This window comes from Dunckerocampus dactyliophorus, chromosome 14 (assembly GCF_027744805.1).
Source record: "Dunckerocampus dactyliophorus isolate RoL2022-P2 chromosome 14, RoL_Ddac_1.1, whole genome shotgun sequence".
In the NCBI taxonomy this organism is placed as follows: domain Eukaryota; kingdom Metazoa; phylum Chordata; class Actinopteri; order Syngnathiformes; family Syngnathidae; genus Dunckerocampus; species Dunckerocampus dactyliophorus.
In genome coordinates this window covers 28679401-28705437 of record NC_072832.1, presented here as the reverse complement: position 1 = coordinate 28705437, position 26037 = coordinate 28679401, and the positions used below count along the sequence as shown (strand labels likewise).

At 40.4% G+C, this 26037-nt stretch overlaps 3 protein-coding genes across 6 annotated transcripts in view; 2 read left to right on the top strand and 1 right to left on the bottom strand.

Annotated features, from left to right (window-relative positions):
- The first annotated feature begins 1490 nt into the window (after positions 1 to 1490).
- Positions 1491 to 4023, top strand: sfr1 (SWI5-dependent homologous recombination repair protein 1). Its single transcript, XM_054798493.1, has 3 exons — positions 1491 to 1743; positions 1923 to 2282; positions 2356 to 4023. Exons 1-3 carry the CDS (start codon positions 1654 to 1656, stop codon positions 2542 to 2544), a joined length of 639 nt encoding a protein of 212 aa, XP_054654468.1. The 5' UTR covers positions 1491 to 1653; the 3' UTR covers positions 2545 to 4023.
- cfap43 (cilia and flagella associated protein 43) lies at positions 2762 to 25758 on the bottom strand. 4 transcript variants are annotated; one of them, XM_054798489.1, is made up of 22 exons: positions 25579 to 25758; positions 22826 to 23003; positions 22648 to 22725; positions 22451 to 22576; positions 22277 to 22381; positions 22099 to 22215; positions 21858 to 22028; positions 16517 to 16723; positions 16351 to 16437; positions 9021 to 9101; positions 8828 to 8956; positions 8643 to 8762; positions 6557 to 6664; positions 6406 to 6492; positions 6192 to 6280; positions 5997 to 6120; positions 5805 to 5917; positions 4830 to 4989; positions 4598 to 4762; positions 3624 to 3701; positions 3403 to 3556; positions 2762 to 3045 (listed from the first exon to the last, which is right to left on the bottom strand). In XM_054798489.1, the coding sequence occupies exons 2-22, from the start codon at positions 22889 to 22891 to the stop codon at positions 2870 to 2872; spliced, it is 2541 nt and encodes an 846-aa protein (XP_054654464.1). In that variant the 5' UTR covers positions 22892 to 23003; positions 25579 to 25758; the 3' UTR covers positions 2762 to 2869. The 4 variants fall into 4 exon arrangements, with proteins under 4 accessions (XP_054654464.1, XP_054654463.1, XP_054654465.1 ...); XM_054798488.1 differs by having other exon boundaries at positions 22826 to 22929; XM_054798490.1 differs by having other exon boundaries at positions 22826 to 22921.
- Positions 25735 to 26037, top strand: part of LOC129193813 (glutathione S-transferase omega-1-like) — a 1858-nt gene continuing 1555 nt past the window's right edge. Inside the window, exon 1 of the mRNA XM_054798492.1 lies at positions 25735 to 25890. Within this exon, the coding sequence (XP_054654467.1) occupies positions 25863 to 25890 (28 nt within the window). The 5' untranslated portion in view covers positions 25735 to 25862. The remainder of the gene's footprint in view (positions 25891 to 26037) is intronic.

The following is a 26037-nucleotide window of genomic DNA, read 5'->3' as shown; positions in this document are numbered from 1 at the left end:
CACGTACAGTAGATCGCTTACCCTATAGTCACATGCTGCATTCACGTACAGTAGATCGCTTACCGTAAGCTCCAATACTGTATAGGTATTTACAGGTTAAGCTGTTCCATGAACACATAGCCTTGAGCATTTCCCATTTACAACTATATGATGGAGAACAGATGAGTTTGCATTCATTTGTAAAGCTGTATGTTTATCTGCATATTATATTTGGCATTATTTACTTTTCTAGTGTATATTCTTTTTTTACTCTGCGTGTCACAACACACACTCATTGAATCTTGATTATATCAATAAAAGGCATTATTGAACACAATTCAATTATTTTCATATAATTATAATACATATCATGATAAACATTTTGTTCAAGAAAAGTTTCCTGGGGTTAAAATGTAGAATTTCCAAGTGAGTTTCCTACCAAAGGTTATGCAACTGCCATGATTGCTCCAGTTTACCAGCAATAAATCTTCATTAACTGCGGGAACCTCTCCAGCAACTCGTAGCTCACATGTTTGAGTGACTGCTGACCCCCCCCGGCCCAGACAGCATCACTCATCATCTGATGTATTATTAGACCTCATCCAGTCATTCACAACTGTGGCTTATCTTTGCACGTACAGACTTTTGCCAGACTCTGGTGATTTCCCCTTGTGGTGTCATTTCTCCCCACTCCAGCTACTGTTGGTATACTCCATAAAATAAGGCTGGAAAGTTTTTTTTTTTCTTGGTCCACACGCTGTTGGAAGTGAAAGTGATACATCTCTCAGCAAGATGAAAACAGGAACTCTGTTGTTAAGATAAAGTCACACCCTCACTAGACTCGACACGACATAGTGACATCAATCTTTCTCAGGGTCAGGATCACCCCCTGGCCCATACCCCATCTGATGCCCAGGCTTGCTATGAATTCTTTATTATTGATAGCCGTCTACCACACACACCTGCATTTGATGAAGAGTTGGCAGTCTCACTCGCATCTCACATTGCTTCTAGATTCTCATAAAGCCACTCCTTTTCATTGTGCTCTGTAAAAAACAAATCCAAATCAGGGCCTGAAAATAAGGATTCAAGTAAAAGGTTAAATATTGACTCATTTGTGGAAATCATCTACAAGTCTCTCATTAAATAACAGAATTGCTGCAATATAGGAGACTGGTGGAAAAGTACAATAAATCTCATACTGTAGTTGAGGTGAAATAACTGATGAGAAGTTCTGAATGACTCTTCCTCTGTGAAACACAGTCAAGACAAGACTTCATGAAATTTAGCGGCTGAAACAAGATAATTACTTGATTAAATACCTTAAAAGTATGACAAACGTCATTGGAATAAAAGTTCATAAACTAAACTATACTACTATAAATAAACTATGATGCTGATAAATGGCTATTGAGCGACAACTGACACTAGCAACATAAACTACAACTCCCACGAGACGCTTCTTCAGTGCGTCTTCGCACTCCACCAATCACATTCTTTGGAGGGTTTCACGAGCGCCAAAACACGGAAACGCACAAAACGATTAACATTGACGTCGCCTTCACAGATTTAAGGTTTTCCTTAAGTTCGGTTAAGTTGTTAAGTTAGCAAACTATCGCTAACATTCAGAATTTGACGCGGGGGGACTTATATGAACTGTTGGTGCTTTTTCCCATGGATGTCACACGGAAGAATGTCAGCTTGAAATCTGTGTACAGTTCGCAGTCTGTTTTGAAGACCAGCACTAATGAACCCAATGAGACGGTGAATGAAATCATTATAATTACGTTTTTTATACTGAAGGGTGAAATCACTCGTGCGTTTGTTCAGTCATTAATTTTACATTGTGTTGATGATTATGGGTGTAGTGGAGTACCGAAAGCAAAAAATGATGGGGAAGCACGAAGCTGAGCTGAATCTTGCTGCTTGTGTCATCTCTGCAGCCTCACCAGAAGATGAGCAGCTCCCTGAAGGAGCGTCTGAAGAGGTCACGGCGCTCCTTCACCTCGCCTATCCCTGTGGCCAAGCGCCTTTGTGTGGACGAGGAAGACGGCCAACCACTTCCAGCGGATTCTCAGATAACGGATAATACTAACACAAATGCTCCACCTGCCAGCTCGTCTGCTAACGTCAACGGACAGGAAGTCAGACCTGGGAGTGAAAAGTTCTCCAGAATGGTTCCCGGACGCATGGGCAGTCGTTGTGAAGACTTTGCACAGCAAAGGGTGAGACTCAGCAGGGAGGTGAAGGACAAGACGGAGACTTTACGTCGACTTAAGATGGTGAAGATGTACAGAAGCAAGGTGGGTCACCTCAGATGGCCTCTCTTGCACGCGGCTCATTACTTCTCACCTTCTCTTGTCTTTCACCATCTAGAATGACCTCAACCAGCTCCAAACCTTGATCGACAAGTGGCGGCGTTGTGCTCAGGACGCGCTGTACCAGCTCCGGTCGGACGTCCCGGTTGACGGACGCAAGGCCAACCTGTCAGAGCTCATCGACCTCTTTGGACTGGATGACAAAATTCTGCACTTTGACCGCAGAGAAGACGAGTTTAGCTCCTGAATGTGCTCCCAAACACACAAATCAGCTTTGCAAAGAAACAATAAGGAAATCATCTGGTACAGGGTCAAACTCCTTTACAAGTGTAAAAATAAGTGAACCACTGCTCATTTTTCCAAAAGGTTGGAATGAGTTGTGTGAGTTTAGAGAATGTGTTGAAAATCCCAAATGTACGGGTTCTACTTTAGCGGTTCCAAATGATGCTTGAGAGAAAATGAGGAAATATTCAGAGATGTTTATTTGTTTTTCATCCACAGCTGCACTTGGTAGGTGAGCAGTATTTAAGCTACGTGGAAATAAAACCTGCTGGTCTGTTGGTTGCCAAGGCTCAGTCGTACTTGAGCTGGACCAGCGAAGGGTAGTTCCTCATCCCCAAACGCTGGGCCTCAGCGCTGAGGAAAGCCAGCTTCTCCGTTTGGATTCTGGCCGTGTCCTTCAGCTTCCGCAGCAGCAGAACCTCCTGGTAGCGCTGCTCTGTGTTCACTGCCTCGTTTGCCTCCATAGCTAAAAGTGTCAGAACACGACCATGAAGCGGAAGTGGCACTTGACTTTAGCCACTTTTGCACAGTCATGCTGCAAAATTGGCCTATCAGAGACGTAGAAAAGTCTGCCTTTTGCTTTTACACAGAGCTCTACGAACCACGATGCTGTGCGCTGTCACACAGCATCCCACAGTTGGACACCTTGCTGGGTTCTGTGTGAAAGCCAAAGGCGGACCAATAAATGCTGGATTTTTTTTACGGCTCAGACGCAGCAATTTAGTGGGATTTCTGTGCAAAGGAGGCTCCTATTAGAAGGTAGAGTATGGCTGGGAAGACTTTGTCCCCCTAAAAAGGTGGAACAATGCTGGCATTTGTTTACCTGACGCCTCACAGATGTGTCTCATCTGGGACACGGTCACATGCAGGTCCTGGATCTGCTTGTCCAAAGTGGCATTCTTCTGTTCCTTCCTGGCGGCTTGAGCGTGGAGATGTCTGATTGTTTGTTTTCGATGCTTCACGTCCTTCAGATAAGTCTTGAAAAAAGCATAGAAACACAACACTGGCATGTGCCATGTATGGAGGAAATGCTGCTTATGGTACCTTTTGCTGCAAAGCCAAGGTCTCCTTCATAGATAACGCCTGCTTACACACACGGCTGTCGCTGTCTGTTTTGAGATACTGAAAAAAAAGATACACAAAGCTGGACTGCTTCTGCCATCTTGGTGTAAAATGTGCACAATAGACAATAAAACCATACTTTATGGATTTGTTGATATTCAAAGGTTGAAATTGTCAGTGTTCCAGCGACCTAAACAATGACAGGAAGCAGCGCTTCTCACTGCAGGAGAACCACCTGAACCCTTTCCAAAGTAAACCAGCATTCAGGACTGGAGACCAGATTCTCATGCACGCCCATCAGCGTGTTAAAAATAAGACATGTGACTCATCAGGTCTTTATGGGCCTGTTTATTCTCTCAGCAGTTACTAACACCCCCCCCCCGGCCTGGAAATGCCTTAGGGGTACTTTATTATGTGGGAGGTCTTGTGTTCACTTCTAGTCCTGTCCCACAAGGTTTTACAAGATGCAGAAAGAGAAAAGAACACATTAACAGCAGCTAAAGCTCATTCATTCATTCATCTGATTTCAAAGGAAAGTGCACTTTTTTGGAATGTTGTCCATCATCCACCATCCCTATGTGAGACATGAACACATGTCTTTCTCTTTTCTGTGCCTTCTAAAGATGTAAAAACAGGTAAAAAGAGGCAGCTAAGAATGCACGTAATGGGACGCACCTGAAAAAAACCTCCAAAAAGCGCCAACAAGCCTCCATTTCCATAATGTGATGCATATGAAGCACATTGTTATTATTATTATTATGAACATTGTTACACCCAAGAACTACCTTACTGGCGTAGTGACACCTCACCACACCACAGCGGCTAGCATCTAGCTTCACCACACACTCGCTCACAATGCCTCAGGCCACTAGCCAAAGGTAACGCTACATATTGGAGCTGCTGCCACTGCTGCAACTGAAGCTAAAAGACGTGAGGAACATCAGTGACCCACACACCTCTTTGTGGTCCTCTGTGAGTCGTAGCATCTGGATGTCCCTTTCTTTATTTTTGAGGTCCTCTATCTGCATCCTCCTCATGGTGTTATCCCACTCCACCTGGATGATGCCCTTACGGAAGTCTTTGGTCTGCACCAGCATGGCTATCTTCTGCTCTCCCAGGCTCTGATCAGACCAAATGTCAACATTTGTGTCCATCATAAGAGCTGAGGCGTGAGTGGTGTCTACTGACCCTTATGGTCTGATTGAGGTCTTCCACTACGGTCCTGTGGAGAAGAATGGAGTCACTGTAGTCAGGTATGAGATCTGTGTTGGTCACCTCCACCTGGCCCTGTTTGAGTAGGAACTGGACCATGATGTCCTTCAGGAAATGCTTCTTCTCCTCACGCAGACTTGAAGGATACAACACAGAAACAAGGGAAGAATATTCACAACATTCAATACATCAACTCATGAACCACTTGGCAAGAACATTGGTCAGTTTGGCCAAGAGCTTTGCATTGATGTGGTACGCTAACCTTGAGCAGCTTCTTAAAAAGAAGGCATATCACCCTCATCAATGGCACTATCTGGCTGGTTTTTAAATGTAAACTTCTCATTCATTGGACTGACAACTCTCACATGCTCCTCCATTTTAGTGCATCCTCCCTGCTCCTCACCTTGCCCTCCCAACTACAATGGGAGCCTATCTGTCGATGCTAAACAAGCCCAAGCACAATGACAGCCAATCAATGTCCACTACAGGCTGACCGCCAGCAACTCAAGACCAACACAGAAAAACAGATTTTTATAAAAAGGCATCTTTTATACAGAAACTGTAAAGTTAGAGATTAAAAATTAGATGTACGCCATCCATCCATCTTCTAAACCACTTGTCCTCATAGGGTTGTAGGAGAAAACCCACACAAGCACGGGGAGAACATGCAAACTCCACACAGAGATGGCCAACGGAGATTCCAAAAATTGTTAAAATATTAGAAAGCAGTTCTAAATATGACGTAGCGCCAACAATAGAAAACTGTTAAAATAGAATTGAAAGAGAGCATTATGAGTGCGGGATGGTTGTCCTGTATAGGATTGTATGATGATTATGTCCATTTATGTACCCAATGAAATGCTAAATATACCCCATAGAATGACATGCTTGTCTTGAATGCGTGCGGTATGAAAGAAGTGCAGCCATATTTAAGAACCAGGCGTCACACACTTTTCAAGCAGTTCTGTGAGATGTTCAATTTCCTGCTCGGCGAACTGGTCCTCATCTTGCTTCTGGTGCAGGGTCGCTTGCATCGCTGCCAGACTGGACGCTTTGGCTTTAACCTGCCAAAAAGGCACATATTTCTATTTTTTTCAAAGAATACTCATGAGAAGAAAAGAAAGATGGCGTGCTTTGCATTACATTATGCTCACTGTCTATTTTGGTTTTGCGGACTTGACAAAACTTCTCCCAAACTGTTGCGCTTAAGCCTTCTGGCATATTTCTAGGAGCATCCAGTTCCTCCATGGCGTGCTTCTTTGGACCTCTGAGCAGTAAAAAGAAAAGAACTTTTATCAATGATGCAAGGTGCAAGGCAGGCGGGGATGAACCACCAACCTGGGTCTTCGCTTGAACAGCTTATACAGCTGATCAACCATGGCTTTGTGGAGACTAGAGAATTCCTTACGGAAGTCTTTGTCCAGGGCCTCGAGAGACAGCACATCATCATATTAGTATATGGAGTCCATAGCGTATACCCTATGTATTGTATTATTACATGAACAGCTGCTAGCAGGGAGGGGGACATCACTTACGTTATGAGCAGACTTACTTTGTCCTCTGTGACAATGTTGTCATACTTCTCCTGGAACAACTCCAAGTCTCTTTCAAAGCTCTGCAATTCTTCACCCATCTTCCTCTAGAAGACAAGTGGGATTAGGAGTGGAGGATGAGGAGGAAATGCTAAGAAATGACGGAAGCACCTTGTTTGCCAGCATTTGTCCAAGTTTCAACTGCAGCTCCTTTTCTTCAATGCCCATCACCTCTTCCATCAGCATGGAATAGCTGAGAACTTTAATCTTCAGCTCTTCCTGTGGGAAATCCAGTTAGTATCTTCATATTTGCCATGGCAACACTGCTTCCAAATACTAGTGGACCAGCCAGGACATCTCCACTGTGCGGTTACGTTACGTTGGTAATTACAGTGGATTAAAACAACTGTAGGGGGGCAAGGGGGGAGCTTTACTGCACTCATGAGAAACCAAACCATTACTATGCATTCAGAGCCGGCTGGCCCATTAGGCAATATAGGCACAACATCGGGAAAAGATTCACCTTGAGTATCACTACGTTAAAACTATCCATTAATATTAACGTCATGAAATATTTAAAGCACACATTGATTTAAATGTCCAGCAATATCCAATGAATTACTACAAATAATAACATAAGTGTCACGGTTCGTTGGAGCTGTCGGAAGGTTGACCCCCAGGGTGCAGAGAGAAGGTGGCGAAGTGCAAAAATAAAAGTAATGTTATTGCACAAGACAAGAAAAAACTAAAAGTGACAGAGGAAAAGCTCTGTGGGAAAAAGAATACAAAATATAAACAGGTAGGTGACAGCACTGGAAAGTCAACGAGGCTCAATGACAGTGACAACCACAATGAACGCATACGACGGCGCTGGTCTTTTAACTGTCACTGATGAGTATTGACCGCAGCTGTGTGGCCACCAGACGTGGAGCGGCAGTCCCTTCCGCCACACCGGAAGCACCGCTTTCCAGAATAATGGCGCAGGACGGGAGCGTGTACTTCCTGTCCTGCGAAGCGTGACAATAAGTCTTTTTTGTCCATACAGGAATTTTATATGGCTTTCCTAAATAGTGATTTACTTTTACAGATAGTTCTTTGACTGATTGTACTATTTTAATGTAAAATAGCTTCTAGTGTACAGTTTATGGAGTTATTGTGTGCACACTTTAATTGTTGGACTTGTAATTTATGACTATTATTATTGGTAAATGGACTTTCACTTGTATAGCGCTTGTCTTTAAGGTACTCAAAGCGCTACGACAGTGTTCCCACATTTACCTACTGATGACGCAGCAGCAGGAGCAACTGCAGGTTCAGTAACTTGCCCAAGGATGCTTTGACGTGATCATGGTGGGACAGAGGATGGACCCTGCAACTCTGCAACCTTCAGGTTGGGAAACGACTACTCTACCACCTGAGCCATGCCGCCCCGTGGCAAATATTGACTTATTTAGAGGATTTTTATTTCGATGTAAGGGTATTTCACAATCAATAAATCAATTCATGGCATGGTAAATATAAAGGAAGTGGATCATGGCTAATGGAAACGTGCCTCCTCTCCCTACCAACCAGGCTGGATGACAAGAGGATTCACTCTGTGCATCTGTCTCAACACCTGGGCGTGTTGGTTCTATAGCGCAATGAACAGAGTGAGTGAACCCTCCTGTCAGTCATTCACTCTCTTCTTCCAAGTGGGAGGAGGTGGGGCGCTAGCGAGTGCACTGCTTGCTAGCGGTGTGTCCATTTTATTGTCATTGGGGATTTTTGTCTTTTTTTGTTTGCTTCATTTGTTTGATTGAAAAGCTCTTGCCATTCCAATTCTAATGTTAAATATTCAAGTTTATTGCTTTTGATATGATGTACTCTCATTATTATGCCATACATTGCTCTCAAAATAATGTTGACAATAATATTGTTTATTGGCAATCGTTTGTAGGACAATTATCGTCCAGCAAAATGTGTTCCTGTGACAAGCCTTCATGTTATCCTAGAAATGGTGAAAACAATGTTGCTACTGGATGTTTTTCAAAATAAGCATACTGGATGTAAATGTATGCTTATGTAAATGGATGATGGAATATACTGTAAAATGTGGCCTAGGGTGCCACATTGGGTATGTTGGGCTCTCCTTGCATTGCTTCATAGCTCCTTGCAAGCGTTCCATTGTGCTGATTTCCTCCACGTGTGAAGGCCACTGATATGCACACTATGTGCTGTCTGTTGTGTACGTGTACGTGTACGTGTATGAGTTATTCACCTGACATATGGCCATGTCCGACTTTATTTTCCTCTCAAACAGCTTTCTCAAGCTATCATCGAAGCGCTCAGTAGCATCTTTGGTGGCTTTCTGGAGGCCTCTGATTTCATTTTCCAGTGACTGCAATTGCAGATCAGCAATGAGAGAAACAGCAACATTTCCTCCCGTTGGCAAATCAGGTGCACCTTTCTGTATTTGTCCTTCTCCGTGTTCAGCTCCTTGACTTTCTTTTCATACTCTTTGACAAGCTTTTTCTCCTCCTCACTCCACTGGTTGTTAGCTTTGGCCAGAATAAACTCGGGCTGGGATACTTCCTGTGGAGTCCATTCAATAGTCATTTCCTGTGCTTTCTTTTGTGCTTTTATTCAACTGACCCACCGATTTCAAAATGCTGTCTTTTTTCACTTCAAGCACGCCGTCCATCATGTCATCAAGAGCCCTCCCACGTACGTTGTCCTTCTGAAATACAGCAAATAAAAACAGCGTGTTCACAACCACATCATCAGCGTTGATAACACTCTCACCGTGTGTGTTAGCGTCTATGTACGGGATAAACAGAAATATACAGTAGTTAACGCGTTAACAAGAGTTTCCTTTGACGGCATGTTTTTTTTTAAGCACAACATGCGCATGTCCTGTTTGAGCCTCAGCCTACACCGTAGCTTGAGGAAACGCAGCAGTGGATGTGGAGCCACGAGTGGGAACAAATATTGATGAGAAATGGAGAAAGAAATGGTATTTTGATTGGTAAGTAGTAGCTGTGCTGCACGGTGGTCTCATGGGTGGCATGTTGGCCAGCACAGTAACAGCCTGGAGATGGGAAGACCTGGGTTGGATTCTCCCTGGGGCATTTCTTTGTGGAGTTTGCATGTTCTCCCCGTGTGTGTGTGGATTTTCTCCGGGTACTCCAATTTCCTCCCACATTCCAAAAACATGCAGCTTAGGTTCATTGGAGACTAAATTGTCCATAGGTATGAATGTTAGTGTGAATGGTTGTTTGTCTATACAGTCAAACCTGTCTTAGCGGCCACCTGTATATAACGGCCACCTGCCTATTGCAGCCACTGAAAAATCCCCCCGCAGAAAATGTACGTGTTATAGACCCTGTGTATAGCAGTCACCTGTCTAACGTGGCCAGCAGCCACCCATTTTTTCTCCCTTTGTCAATATCTGACCGCATATAGCGGCCAAAATACCGACTCAAGCAGAAGCTTCATGCACGAAAAAGTTTTGTTTTTTAAGCAATGAAGCCGTCGTGTGTAATGCCGCCCTGAAAAGATTCAATGACGGCCAAAACGGTAATCTTCCCACTTTGCAATGCTGTGAATAGATTCTAAAATAGCCAAAACACCTGAATAAAACATCTAAAATATCACTTAATTGCCGACTAATTAGAGATTAAAACCCATTCAATAAGAAAGCACCTCCTCCACACTCAATTGTTCACGCACACACCCATTCATGACTGCTTCACGCATATCCTGTACTTATATCCTCAGGCTCGTTCACTAAAATTTTTATTTCTTGCTTTTAAAATCGTGTTTAAAAAAAAAAATCAAAGATGAAAATTTGTGATGTTCTGCAGGACAGGACCGAGCGTCCCCTGTCATGCGCTCTTATTTGAAGAGCTGTGCCTTCTCTGGGGAGGAAGAGGCAGCCACTTCATGCCCGTGGCCGCGCAGCTGCGGTCAATTAATATTTGTGGCGGATAAAAGGCCAGCGCCGTCGAATGTGCGGCGCTGGGATTGATGTTACTAGATTCCTCACCAGAGCTGTTACCTAGATTTACCTACCTGTTGATGTGTCAACAGAGCATTTTCCCCTATGTCTCTTGGTTTTCCTCCAGTCTTTTTGTGAATACATGTTAATATGTGTGCGCATAAATTCAAAATGGCCGCCAACCTGTCTATAGCGGCCACCTGTCTATAGCGGCAACTTTTGCCGCTATAGACAGGTTTGACTGTATGTGCAAACAGGGTCCAGGGTGTTCCACGCCTGTCGTGGAACTGCCACCCTGGCAGATGGTTCCTTTCCCAAGACCTAAGTGTTTTGTGTCTCGTGTCGCTGTGACTTGGTTTGTCATGAAAAGCACGTCGACTCTCAAATGCCAGAGAGAAGTGAGCAGTTACGGTCATTTACGCAGTGGTACCTTCGGTTACGTGCGTCCCAACTAACAAGTATTTTGGAGATACGCGCCATCTCTCCACTCCTTTTGTCCTTTAAACTGCGAGCTACAACTTGGGTTAGAAGCTGCGGGTTACCGGCAGGCATAGCCGAGGACAGCTATTTGGGGGCTTGTGTCAACGAGTGAACGCGCAAACACACAGCACTCAATAAGATGGCAGCAAAGGCTGGCCATGGAATTTATATAATTTATTCTAGTTCTTTGCTAAACAGTACTGGAGAGTTCTAGGTGCTCTTATACTGTACAATATTGGAGAGTTCTAGTTGTTTGTTAAACAGTACTGGAGAGTTCTAGTTGTTTATTAAACAGTACTGGAGAGTTCTAGATGTTTGTTAAACAGTACTGGAGAGTTTTAGTTGTTTATCAAACAGTACTGGAGAGTTCTAGTTGCTCTTATACTGTACAATATTGGAGAGTTCTAGTTGTTTATTAAACAGTACTGGAGAGTTCTAGTTGCTCTAATACTGTACAGTATTTGAGAGTTCTAGATGTGTGTTAAACAGTACTGGAGAGTTCTAGTTGTTTAATAAGTACTACTGGAGAGTTCTAGTTGTTTATTAAATAGTACTGGAGAGTTCTAGATGTTCGTTAAACAGTACCGGAGAGTCCTAGATGTTCGTTAAACAGTACCGGGGAGTTCTAGTTGTTTATTAAATAGTACTGGAGAGTTCTAGTTTTTTTAAATAAACAGTGCTGGAGAGTTCTAGATGTTTGTTAAACAGTACCGGAGAGTTCTAGTTGTTTATTAAATAGTACTGGAGAGTTCTAGATGTTTGTTCAACAGTATTGGAGAGTTCTAGTTTTTTATTAAACAGTACTGGAGAGTTCTAGATGTTCGTTAAACAGTACCGGAGAGTCCTAGATGTTCGTTAAACAGTACCGGGGAGTTCTAGTTGTTTATTTAATAGTACTGGAGAGTTCTAGTTGTTTATTAAACAGTGCTGGAGAGTTCTAGATGTTTGTTAAACAGTACTGGAGCGGTCTAGATGTTTGTTAAACAGTCCCGGAGAGTTGTAGTTGTTTATTAAATAGTACTGAAAAGTTCTAGATGTTTGTTAAACAGTACTGGAGAGTTCTAGTTGTTTATTAAATAGTACTGGAGAGTTCTAGTTGCTCTTATGCTGTACGATATTGGAGAGTTCTAGTTGTTTATTAAACAGTCCTGGAGAGTTCTAGTTGTTTGTTAAATAGTACTGAAGAGTTCTAGATGTTTATTAAACAGTACTGGAGAGTTCTACATGTTTGTTAAACAGTACCGGAGAGTTCTAGATGTTTGTTAAACAGTACTGAAGAGTTCTAGATGTTTATCAAACAGTACTGGAGAGTTCTAGTTGCTCTTATGCTGTACAATATTGGAGAGTTCTAGTTGTTTATTAAACAGTACTGGAGAGTTCTAGTTGTTTGTTAAATAGTACTGAAGAGTTCTAGATGTTTATTAAATAGTACTGGAGAGTTCTAGATGTTTGTTAAACAGTACTGGGAGTTCTAGTTGTTTATCAAACAGTACTGGAGAGTTCTAGTTGCTCTTATACTGTACAATATTGGAGAGTTCTAGGTGTTTATTAAACAGTACTGGAGAGTTCTAGGTGTTTATCAAACAGTACTGGAGAGTTCTAGTTGCTCTTATACTGTACAATATTGGAGAGTTCTAGTTGTTTATTAAACAGTACTGGAGAGTTCTAGTTGCTCTGATACTGTACAGTATTTGAGAATTCTCGATGCTTCTTAAACAGTACTGGAGAGTTCTAGTTGTTTATTAAGTAGTACTGGAGAGTTCTAGTTGTTTATTAAATAGTACTGAAGAGTTCTAGTTGTTCATTAAATAGTACTGGAGAGTTGTAGTTGTTTGTTAAATAGTACTGAAGAGTTCTAGATGTTTGTTAAACAGTACTGGAGAGTTCTACATGTTTGTTAAACAGTACTGGAGAGTTCTAGTTGTTTTTTAAATAGTACTGGAGAGTTCTAGATGTTCGTTAAACAGTACTGGAGAGTCCGAGATGTTCGTTAAACAGTACCGGGGACTTCAAGTTGTTTATTAAATAGTACTGGAGAGTTCTAGTTGCTCTTATACTGTACAGTATTTGAGAGTTCTAGATGTTTATTAAATAGTACTGAAGAGTACTAGATGTTTGTTAAACAGTACTGGAGAGTTCTAGTTGTTTATTAAGTAGTACTGGAGAGTTCTAGTTGTTTATTAAATATTACTGAAGAGTTCTAGTTGTTTATTAAACAGTACTGGAGAGTACTAGTTGTTTGTTAAATAGTACTGAAGAGTTCTAGATGTTTATTAAATAGTACTGGAGAGTTCTAGATGTTTGTTAAACAGTACTGGGAGTTCTAGTTGTTTATCAAACAGTACTGGAGAGTTCTAGTTGCTCTTATACTGTACAATATTGGAGAGTTCTAGGTGTTTATTAAACAGTACTGGAGAGTTCTAGTTGTTTATCAAACAGTACTGGAGAGTTCTAGTTGCTCTTATACTGTACAATATTGGAGAGTTCTAGTTGTTTATTAAACAGTACTGGAGAGTTCTAGTTGCTCTTATACTGTACAGTATTTGAGAGTTCTAGTTGTTTGTTAAATAGTACTGAAGAGTTCTAGTTGTTTGTTAAACAGTACTGGAGAGTTCTACATGTTTGTTAAACAGTACCGGAGAGTTCTAGATGTTTGTTAAACAGTACTGGAGAGTTCTAGTTTATTAAATATTACTGGAGAGTTCTAGATGTTTGTTAAACAGTACTGGAGAGTTCTAGCTGTTTATTAAATAGTACTGGAGAGTTCTAGATGTTAAACAGTACTGGAGAGTTCTAGTTGTTTATCAAACAGTACTGGAGAGTTCTAGTTGCTCTTATACTGTACAATATTGGAGAGTTCTAGTTGTTTATTAAACAGTACTGGAGAGTTCTAGTTGCTCTGATACTGTACAGTATTTGAGAATTCTAGATGTTTCTTAAACAGTACTGGAGAGTTCTAGTTGTTTATTAAGTAGTACTGGAGAGTTCTAGTTGTTTATTAAATTGTACTGAAGAGTTCTAGTTGTTCATTAAATAGTACTGGAGAGTTCTAGTTGTTTGTTAAATAGTACTGAAGAGTTCTAGATGTTTGTTAAACAGTACTGGAGAGTTCTACATGTTTGTTAAACAGTACTGGAGAGTTCTAGTTGTTTATTAAATAGTACTGGAGAGTTCTAGATGTTTGTTAAACAGTACCGGAGAGTCCGAGATGTTCGTTAAACAGTACCGGGGACTTCAAGTTGTTTATTAAATAGTACTGGAGAGTTCTAGTCGCTCTTATACTGTACAGTATTTGAGAGTTCTAGATGTTTATTAAATAGTACTGAAGAGTACTAGATGTTTGTTAAACAGTACTGGAGAGTTCTAGTTGTTTATTAAGTAGTACTGGAGAGTTCTAGTTGTTTATTAAATATTACTGAAGAGTTCTAGTTGGTTATTAAATAGTACTGGAGAGTTCTAGTTGTTTGTTAAATAGTACTGAAGAGTTCTAGATGTTTGTTAAACAGTACTGGAGAGTTCTAGTTGTTTGTTAAATAGTACTGGAGAGTCTACATGTTTATTAAGTAGTACTGGAGAGTTCTAGTTGTTTGTTAAATAGTACTGAAGAGTTCAACATGTTTGTTAAACAGTACCGGAGAGTTCTAGATGTTTGTTAAACAGTACTGGAGAGTTGTAGTTGTTTATTAAATAGTACTGGAGAGTTCTAGATGTTTGTTAAACAGTACCAGAGAGTTCTAGATGTTTGTTAAACAGTACTGGAGAGTTGTAGTTGTTTATTAAATAGTACTGGAGAGTTCTAGATGTTTGTTAAACAGTACCGGAGAGTTCTAGTTGTTTATTAAACAGTACTGGAGAGTTCTAGTTGTTTATTAAATAGTACTGGAGAGTTTAGTTGTTTATTAAACAGTACTGGAGAGTTCCAGTTGTTCATTAAACAGTACTGGAGAGTTCTAGTTGTTTATTAAATAGTACTGAAGAGTTCTAGTTGTTTATTAAATAGTACTGGAAAGTTCTAGTTGTTTATTAAATAGTACTGGAGAGTTCTACATGTTTGTTAAACAGTACCGGAGAGTTCTAGATGTTTATTAAATAGTACTGAAGAGTTCTAGTTGTTTGTTAAATAGTACTGGAGAGTTCTAGTTGTTTATTAAATAGTACTGGAGAGTTCTAGTTGTTTGTTAAATAGTACTGGAGAGTTCTAGTTGTTTATTAAATAGTACTGGAGAGTTCTAGTTGTTTGTTAAACAGTACCGGAGAGTTCTAGTTGTTTATTAAATAGTACTGAAGAGTTCTAGATGTTTGTTAAGCAGTACTGGAGAGGTCTAGATGTTTGTTAAACAGTACCGGAGAGTTCTAGTTGTTTATTAAATAGTACTGGAGAGTTCTAGTTGTTTATTAAACAGTACTGGAGAGTTCTAGTTGGTTATTAAATAGTACTGGAGAGTTCTAGTTGTTTATTAAACAGTACTGAAGAGTTCTAGTTGTTTATTAAATAGTACTGGAAAGTTCTAGTTGTTTATTAAATAGTACTGAAGAGTTCTAGATGTTTATTAAACAGTACTGGAGAGTTTTACATGTTTGTTAAACAGTACCGGAGAGTTCTAGATGTTTGTTAAACAGTACCGGAGAGTTCTAGTTGTTTAAACAGTACTGGAGAGTTCTAGTTGTTTATTAAATAGTACTGGAGAGTTCTAGATGTTTGTTAAACAGTACTGGAGAGTTCTAGTTGTTTATTAATAGAACTGGAGAGTTCTAGATGTTTGTTAAACAGTACTGGAGAGTTCTAGTTGTTTATCAAACAGTACTGGAGAGTTCTAGTTGCTCTTATACTGTACAATATTGGAGAGTTCTAGGTGTTTATTAAACACTACTGGAGAGTTCTAGTTGCTCTTATACTGTACAGTATTTGAGAGTTCTAGATGTTTATGAAATAGTACTGAAGAGTTCTAGATGTTTGTTAAACAGTACCGGAGAGTTCTAGTTGTTTATTAAATAGTACTGAAGAGTTCTAGATGTTTTTTAAACAGTACTGGAGAGGTCTATATGTTTGTTAAACAGTACCGGAGAGTTCTAGTTGTTTATTAAATAGTACTGGAGAGTTCTAGTTGTTTATTAAACAGTACCGGAGAGTTCTAGTTGTTTATTAAATAGTACTGGAGAGTTCTAGTTGTTTATTAAGCAGTACTGGAGAGTTCTAGTTGTTTGTTAAATAGTACTGGAGAGTTCTAGTTGTTTATTAAATAGTACTGGAGAGTTCTAGTTGTTTGTTAAATAGTACTGGAGAGTTCTAGTTGTTTATTAAATAGTACTGGAGAGTTCTACATGTATGTTAAACAGTACTGGAGAGTTCTAGATATTTGTTAAACAGTCCCGGAGAGTTCCAAGCAGTTTGCATGCAAATATACACAAGCTTGCAGGTTGGTCTGGTTTCCAGGCCAGGAGGAATTTGGAGGAACCCACAAACAGGAGTTTAAAAAAGCACAAAGCCACATTTATTTTGGCGGCATACCTTGGCAGCCAAGTGCTTTTGCTGCTCCAGTCTCTTCATCTCCTCCTCCTCCTGCTGTTCTGGGGTGAGGTACTTTTCTGCTTTTATCTGAAGTGGCACACAAAGAACACGGGACTGCTGTTAGTGAGCTTGATGAGTTGCTCCAGTGGGATACGGGGCAGGTCACCTCAGTGTGGTCCACAATGAACACCCTCTCAGGCATCTCTCTGTCGTTCAGTGAGGGCTCCCACAGGTCCTCGACCACTTCCAGCTCCTCCATGAGCTCCTTCACTTGCTTGTTCCTCTCTTTCACCCGGGCGATCTCCTGCACTTTTTGCTTGTACACGGCGTCAAACTTGGTGTTGAGGGCCGTCTTGATGCGGTAGATGACATCCTGCATGTTTATATTTACACGGACTAGTTTGCTTGAATCACACATGCATACTTCCTCCAGATTTCACATTTCACAATAAAGTCTGGACTTTTCCCAGCCTCAGTAAATAGATGTGCCTCATTAGAGCTGCAAAAATTCATCATCAATTATCTAATTAATCATCAAATACTTTGGTAGTTAATTGGTTCCAGAGCCCACTGTGATCAAAGTAGCATTCAAATGGAATATTTCTGTCATTAGAGCATAGCAAACCTGTTTACCACCTTCTAAATACACATTTTACCATAATTAGAGCCTTCTAGACACGAAATAACACCCCTATAGTCACCTTTACACTCCTATTACACAATATAGTAGACATAATAAGAGAAAATAAGTTATACTGTATAAGACATAGAAAACCTGTTTATCACCTTCTAAATACGCTTTTTAACATAATTAGAGCCCTCTAGACACGAAATAACACTCCTATAGTCACCTTTACATTCCTATTACACAATATAGTAGACATAATAAGAGAAAATAAGATACACTGTATAAGACATAGAAAACCTGTTTACCACCTTCTAAATACACTTTTTAACATAATTAGAGCCTTCTAGACATAAGAGAAAATAAGAACAAAGAATGGTACCGGTGTGTGTTGCTGTAAATGTGTTCTGGTGGTGTGGACAGGAAGTGACGTTGGGGGTTCAGAGTTGAGTTTTAGTTTAGCATTGGTTATACAACATTAGCTAGTGTTAGGGATTATTGTGCCTGTTGTGAGATGATTCAAAGCTGCAACAAAAGCCTGTTAATCAAGACTGGTGCTTGTGTGTTTCAGCCAACATTACAGCAACATTACTGACACCTAGTGGCCAGTGTACAATACTACACATCATCACAACCTCTTTCAAAGCGTCTTCTGAATGCCTTACATTTGTATTTGACTTCATTTCGACGTTTTTATGCTTGAAAATGCTTCATTTAGTAATGTGTGCTTCAATATGCTTTACTTAAAATGAATAATAGACTGTATCCAACCACAAAAAAATCATGATAGATTGAAGCTGCAACATTTCTAGAAGGGAGTGGCGAGGGAGGGCTGTATTTGATTCATCATTTTTCGAAGTAAAAAAGTAAATATCTTTTGGTTTGCTCCTCTCAAATGTGAATATTTTCATTTCCTTAGTCATTCATGAAAGCAGAGCTATTATGTCCGATATTCACACACATAAGCTTTGACCTTGGAAAACACTGATGGATATTTTGTTGCGTAACAAAGCACTAACTATTTGTGTTTGGGGCCTAAGTCGATGAACTGAAACAACAACAACGTTAGTCGCAGCCCTCGTGTGGTGTAAACAAACGACGGAATGAAAGGTTTGTTTTCATGATGGGTTATGTCAGCAGATCATTTCCAGGAGATTATAGCTGGTAATGTAGCTCATAAATACAGAAGAGTAGCGTACTGAATACTGAAGAGCAGAGGGCTGGACATCCAAATGTTTTCTGAGATGCGTCGCCCACCGTGTGCTCTCACACAAACATCTTAGCTGCCCCATCTTAGAGAAACACATTCATGTCTTTCTTTTCTACACTTTTTTAGCCTGTGAGCTACTTTTAAAATGACCAAGTCCCAAAGATCTACCTACGACTATAAATATAGAAAGTATATATTTATTTTAGTAAAATATGAGTATGTCTTTCTGTAGGTTATACATGTACATCAGGAGTGCACGCACTTTCTCAGCATGCAAGTACAAGTCCAAATGATCTACCTCTTTCTATAAAACATAGAACATATACAAAATGTAAGCAGTAAACTGAAATTCTATTGTAAATATTCATGATTAGTATTTCACATTCATATGTTCAAAGTTTCCAGGTCATCAAAGTAGGTGCTATCATAATTCCCTTCAATATGGAAATAAAGATCATTCCACATAACTCCTGAGTAGTTGTGTACTAGTGAGTGAGTACTGGTAATATGTCAGTCACATTAGCTACGTAACGTTCATTAGGGCACACAGTTCATGTATTACATCCAGTTAGCATTTGCTATCAAATATTAGCCATATACAAGAATGGAAAATGATGATGCAAAACACAATGCAGCCCAAGTCAAGGCAACATATTGAAAAGGTTTCACCAATGGGCACATTTTTAATGTCATCATGAAATAATAGTTTAAGAAGCCAACGTGTAGAAAACACTGATTTCTGGAGTAGAGTTCATGACGCCAAGCAAAGCCAGTCAACAATGCACTTTTTTTCTACGTAGCTAGCTGCTACAAGTGAACAGATAACTTTAGTTATATAGACATCTTACCGCAGAGTTAGTTCATCCATCATCACAATCATAAAGATGAAAGTTGCATCTTCGTGTTAGCTTGAAACGCTGCGGGGGAGCGAGCGCCAATCAGGAGGGGAGCTTAATGTCAGCTGACTGATGACATATGACAACTACAAAGTGACGTTTACGCCATCGACCCAAACTACCTTGGCGATCTACGGGTAGCTCGCCATCGACGTAATGCCCCCCCCCCCCCCGGTATAGAGTATTTCACAAAACAAAACCTTGTGATTTTATATGTTTATCATGACCTTTATTTACTCAACCGAAAAGAGTAGCAGGCATCCAATAGGATGTGTTCGTACATCTTTATTTGTCCACATTAATAATAAGTAACTGAAATGATTCATGAGATGTTTTCCACTGTAAGCTGCATGCATGTTCAAATTAAACCAAACCAGGACAAACAAGCATTCATTCACATTCATACCTATGGACCATTTAGAGTCTCCAATGAAGCTAACATGCATGTTTTTGGAATGTGGGAGGAAACCGGAGTACCCAGAAAACCCACACACACACGGGGAGAACATGCAAACTCCACACAGAAATGCCCAATGGAGATTCCAACCGAGGTCTTCCCCATCTCCTGACTGTTACTGTGCTGGCCAACATGCTAACCACTAGACCACCGTGCGGCCCTCTAGAACTTATCATAATTTAGTATTCTAGAACCCATAATAATACTACTAACATAATATTCTAGAACTAACAATAATATATAACATTCTAGAACTTATTATTATTATTATTATAACAACAACAATAATAATATTCTAGAAGTATATATATATATAGTATTCTAAAACTCAATAATAATAATAGTAATATATAGTATTCTACAACTTATAATAATATATAGTATTCTAGAACTTATCATCATAATTTTATACAATATTTTAGAACTTATAATAATGGTAATAACATATAGTATTCTAGAACTACTACTAATATTGGGCCTCATTCACGAAACGTTCTTGCACAAATGTGTTCTTAAAGCCTTCTTACAAAGATTTTTGGCATTCACGAAACATGTTCTTAACTCCCAGTTCTTAGATCTAAGAACAAATTCTACGAACGCTCAGGAGGACTCTTACGCACAAGCAAAGCTTGCACTTTCAATGCAAATGTAGTGCAAATAAAATATCCCAACAATGATTTATCATCAAAACAACTAAAATATACTCCATGGATAAATATATATTCAAATCCCAATTCATCAAAAAAAAAAGGCTGGCTGGACGTGCGCTGCGCAGAGAGAGAATGTAAAGGGACCATTAGATTTATTTGCTGAAAGCCACCAATATTTGATGTCCCGCTTCAGGCTTCAGGCTTCCCTCTCTGTTCTTGCAGGTGTTCAGGATCATCAGAATAACATCGCAATGAAACGTGGTGTGTCTATTGCGCACGTAGCACCCCCAGATAACGACATGCGCCCCCAGCCACGTCTTGAGCCAGAGCACGGGGCTGCTGTATTAATTAGGCAGCGTCTAATCAAATGTAACCACAGAAAAAATACATTGTCACACACAAACTATGTATTTTGACTTTATTTTTCCATCATGATTGTGTAAATATTTTCTAGAGTTTCTGAAATGGTTTGGTTTCTGATTGATGGCCCGCCTCCCGTTTCCTCCAGATCCCTCCGGTGCAGTCCAATCTTTTTTTTTAGTCTATTTTAAGTCAAAACACTTCTTTTTAACCTCTGCGGTGGCGCGTTTCTCCGTGGAAACGGCATTTATGTTTCCTGCAATGGTGCTCCATGCCGACTCTTTTTGGATGGCCTGATGACCGGTGGATACACGTGAAAATAAGGTGGTCTTGTGTTCGCTCACTCCTTGTAAAAGCACCTCTATTTCAGTAGAATTGAACTTTTTCTTTCGTTTGTTGTCCAGCTGCTCCTCAGTCTTGCCCTTGCGCGTTGCCATCTCCGCCTCCAGCTGCCACATTTTTGACCTTATATAGGAAATAATAGGCGGTGACCTATGCAAATTAGGCCTCACATGCACGGGCATCGCAGTTGGCATTCATCAACCTAAGAACACCGGTGCGAACGATTATCCCTACTTAAGAACGTGTCGTGAATGTGGCGCAGTTTCCAACCCGCGCCTTCTTAAGTACACTTCTTAAGAAGACTTTTAAGAAGATGTTCGTGAATGAGGCCCAATAATACTACTAATAATAATATATAGTATTCTACAACTTATAAGAATTTTATACAGTATTTTAGAACTTATAATAATAATAACATATAGTATTCTAGAACTAATAATAATAATATATAGTATTCTACAACTTATAATAATAATAATATATAGTATTCTAGAACTAATAATCATAATTTTATACAGTATTTTAGAATGCATCATCATGATAATAATATTCTAGAACTAATCATAATAATAATAATATAGAGTATTCTACAACTTATAATAATATTATATCGTATTCTAGAACTTATTATCATAATTTTATACAGTATTTTAGAACTTATAATCATGATAATAATATTGTAGAACTAATCATAATAATATATAGCATTCTACAACTTTTAATAATGATATATCATATTCTAGAACTTATAATCATAATAATACTATTGTATTCTACAACTTATAATCATAATATGGTATTCTAGAACTTGGTGCTGAATGGAGACGACAAAGCTGACGTCGTGTAACTAACTAGATGAGGACAGCACTATCACTACGGCAATGACATTAGTCCATACTTCTGCATGAAACGTGGTGGTATCATGATGTGGATGTGTTGGGATCATTTCTATGCTAGAGATTCCCACCTGGAGCAGGACTATCTGGTTCATCTTCTGCTCGGTGGTTTGCAGGCTGAACTGGTCGTAGAGGTAGGGATGCGACAGCTCCAGCTCGGCGGAGTAACTGCTCACCACTCCGCTCATCACCTCCGAGATGTCCCCTGCCTGCTGTTCATTCACCTTTTGGGTCTTCTCTCTCTGTGGGCAGGTGTAGACCATCGATGCAGGTAGAGGAGATATGGACGTGTTCAGAAGTAAATGTGCTTACAGAGGCTGCATTCACTTCCATCTTCCTTTCACTCTCCACCTTTTTAAGGTCGTCCAGTTCTTTCTGAGGTCGCTCCTTGAGGGCGTAGTTTGTCACCTCATGCTCCGTGTGGAAGGCCTGTTCTTGACAAACACATAATATCTGACAGAGCACTGGTGTAGTTTAGGTGTGGCCGTACCTTTACAGCTCTGTCTTTGACCTTTAGAGAATCCCAGCAGTCCCTCTTTAGGACATCCCACAGGTAGCATCTCTCCAAAATCTGCATCTGGATTTCATCTCTCACCTGCAGTCAACAACCCCATCTACTAAGTCAAAAGACATTTAGTGGATTTTGGAGCGTATCCCCCGTTACCCTGGCAACTTCCTGCTCCATCATGGTGTCGTGTCTCCTCTGCTTCTCATCGTCCACATTGAATTCCTTGAGTTCCAGTCGCTCGATTAGAGGAACGCTCTCATTTTCCCGGATCATCTCTTGGATCTGGAGAGATTTAGTCGTCTTGTTAGACTTTACAGCGCAACCTTGTTCTTCACAAATACCTTAATGCTTACAATGTGGCGTATCTCTTCTATCTGGTCCCTCAGTTTTTCCTTTTTCTGGAAGTACTTCATGTCATCTTCGCTTGGGACCTGTTCAACAGGTAGCATGTGTGCCATAAATGGCTACTGTATGTGCAACACAATGCAGGGAGACTAAATACTATTTAAAAAAGCAAAGAATATTGTTTACCTCACTTTCCTGGGTTGTTTCGGTGTCACCAGGAGACTCCCGGTTTGACTCAGTATTGACGTTCATGGTTTGGTTTTACCACATCAGCATTTACGTCTGCAATTCTTTAGTTCAAGTACCAAAAACACTTCAAGGAAAAGTGCACTTTTTTTGGAATGTTGCCCATCATCCACAATTCTTGTGTGAGACATGAACATGTCATATTTGTAGTATTTTGGGAACTTCCTTCCTGGGTGCATTGATTTCACATAGCAACATAGAAAGGAACGCTACACCTAGCATCAAAAACACCAACACAGCAGCAGTGGTAGCAGCTCCAATATGTAGCGTTACCTGTGACTTACAAGTGAATTTCCCCGCTGTGGGATAAATAAAGTACAAATACCTTTGGCTAGTGGCCTGAGGCAGTGTGAGCGAGTGTGTGGTGAAGCTAGTAGCTAGCCGGCTAGTAGCTAGCCGCTGTGGTGTGGTGAGGTGTCACTACGCCAGTAAGGTAGTTCTCGGGCGTAACAATGTTAATAACAATAATAACAACATTGGGCCTCATTCACGAAAATCTTCTTAAAAGTCTTCTTAAGAAGTGTACTTAAGAAGGCGCGGGTTGGAAACTGCGCCGCATTCACGACACGTTCTTAAGTAGGGATAATCGTTCGCACCGGTGTTCTTAGGTTGATGAATGCCAACTGCGATGCCCGTGCATGTGAGGCCTAATTTGCATAGGTCACCGCCTATTATTTCCTATATAAGGTCAAAAATGTGGCAGCTGGAGGCGGAGATGGCAACGCGCAAGGGCAAGACTGAGAAGCAGCTGGACAACAAACGAAAGAAAAAGTTCAATTCTACTGAAATAGAGGTGCTTTTACAAGGAGTGAGCGAACACAAGACCACCTTATTTTCACGTGTATCCACCGGTCATCAGGCCATCCAAAAAGAGTCGGCATGGAGCACCATTGCAGGAAACATAAATGCCGTTTCCACGGATCAGGTTGCAAAATCCATCATGAGGGCGATTGTGCATTGAAAGTGCAAGCTTTGCTTGTGCGTAAGAGTCCTCCTGAGCGTTCGTAGAATTTGTTCTTAGATCTAAGAACTGGGAGTTAAGAACATGTTTCGTGAATGCCAAAAATCTTTGTAAGAAGGCTTTAAGAACACATTTGTGCGTAAGAACGTTTCGTGAATGAGGCCCAGTGTGCTTCATATGCAGCTCACATGATGGAAATGGAGCCTTGTTTTTGTTGTTTTTTTCAGAAGGCTTTATAGGCAGAATAGGTGTGCATTCTTCGCTGCCTCTTTTTGTCTGTTTGTGCATTCATGCCTCACATAAGGATTGTGGATGATGGAAAAAAGGCACTTTTCCTTTTACAGTATATCAGTGAAGTCAGAATCGTTACGACCAATAGAGGAAGCCTCGGCCACCAATGTTGTCGCTTTTAGTGGTTGGTTGTTAAACGACTAAAATAGGATTTAAATAATAAAACCAACCACCACTTTAGGCACGATATAAAAAACAACTAAAGATGGTAAAATGAACCCGAAGCCTGGAAGCTTGCTGAATCACTGCTCAAAATGCCGCTTGGAGTTTGCATCATTCTGCAAATATCACCGATACTACCGATTACGATTACGGATTACATTGGAAGCATCATACACCACAGCGCGTGTTGACGGTTCCAAACGGATCGGTGGCTATCATTGCTCTATTTTGGCGCTAACGTGTGTGTATATAATAACCACCAATGTTGGCTTGCAATGACAGCATTGGCGAGTTTGTGTGTTTGTAAAGGTGGCCTGCGCTTCACTCCCTTTAGTGACACAGGTTGCTTTGACTTCACTCTTCCACTTGATGTCGCTAATGTTGCTTTTCACTGAAGCAGCAAAGCTCCGAATTTGACCGAAAGCCTCAAAGCTTTATGAGGCTTCGCCCTCCCATCTCGACATACCTCACTCACCCTGGCACCACCAAGTGCCAACACGACGGCCGTTGGACGTATTCACGTTTGCATCTGCTTTAACCTCATGCATTTCATCTTATCTCGCTCAAACGTGTCCTGTGTGCCAAACAACACCCTTGTTCGTTAGTTTTTGAATCATTTCAAGTGTGTACCACCTTCGTAGAGTTAAAAGCGAATTTTCCCGCCAAAATATGCAAACGGAGATGACGTTAGGAATATTTGCTCAAGACGGAAGACGTCATTGCCACGCGACACTTCCGCGCCTATAGCGTGGCTGTCAGCCGAGACAAAATATTACATTTAAAATGCTGTTGTTACCAAAAGATTTGACTCACAAATGACTAAATGATACTTTGGAGTTTTGTGAGTGTTGTGTCGCTATGACAACCGGCAACACAACTAATGCCATTGCGTCATGACGATGCAGCAAACCCGAGCGAGGACAAGCGCTACAAAAAACGGCCGGATGGACCATTCGTTGACTATTCCTCTCAAATGTACATTCCAATAAAGATCACATTAAGAGTCGAAACGCAACCTAACCTGCAATGCACAGAACGATGTTAAAGCAAATGCAACAATTGTCTCAATCCACACGTAAAACAATATTTATTTTCTCATCAAGTAAACGATAACTACCTTCACGCAGGCTTTGTGATGACGTCATAACAATAAAGAATTGTCGTGATTAAAAACACTTAACGATTATCTGTGTAGTTATTTCAGTTCCAAAAGAGATCGATACATTGTGGCATGATGTATACAAACATTCCATTCATATTTTGAAAAGATTATTCCTACCTGTGTACTATCTTATCACCGATGAATGCATCCTCCTTTATGACAACAGAAGACATTTATTTTTTTACAAGCGTGAAGTAAGGCTAATCGTTTCAAGATAACTTTTGTTGTCAAAAAGAGAAGAAACAAGTCGTGCGTTTCCAGGAAACATCGCCCCGCCCACTTCCTTCGTCATCGCTCATTGGCTGATACTTTTCCCGGAAGTAGGCGCCAGATAGAAACACAAGATTGGACGTTTTTATCTCTGCAAATCCTGCGCACTGAATGCTAGTTTCAGTGTAACAATGAGGAGTCAAAGGTGTTTCGCCAAAGGTAAGCCGTAAATAGTCGGAAAAAGTGTTGTATTTGCGACTTGATCATTAGAACGTAATAAGTATGACTTTTAGTGTCCAATTAGCACGGTAACGTTACAGCCACATCATTTTTCAGACCATTTGTTTGCTTGCATTAGAGTGATTA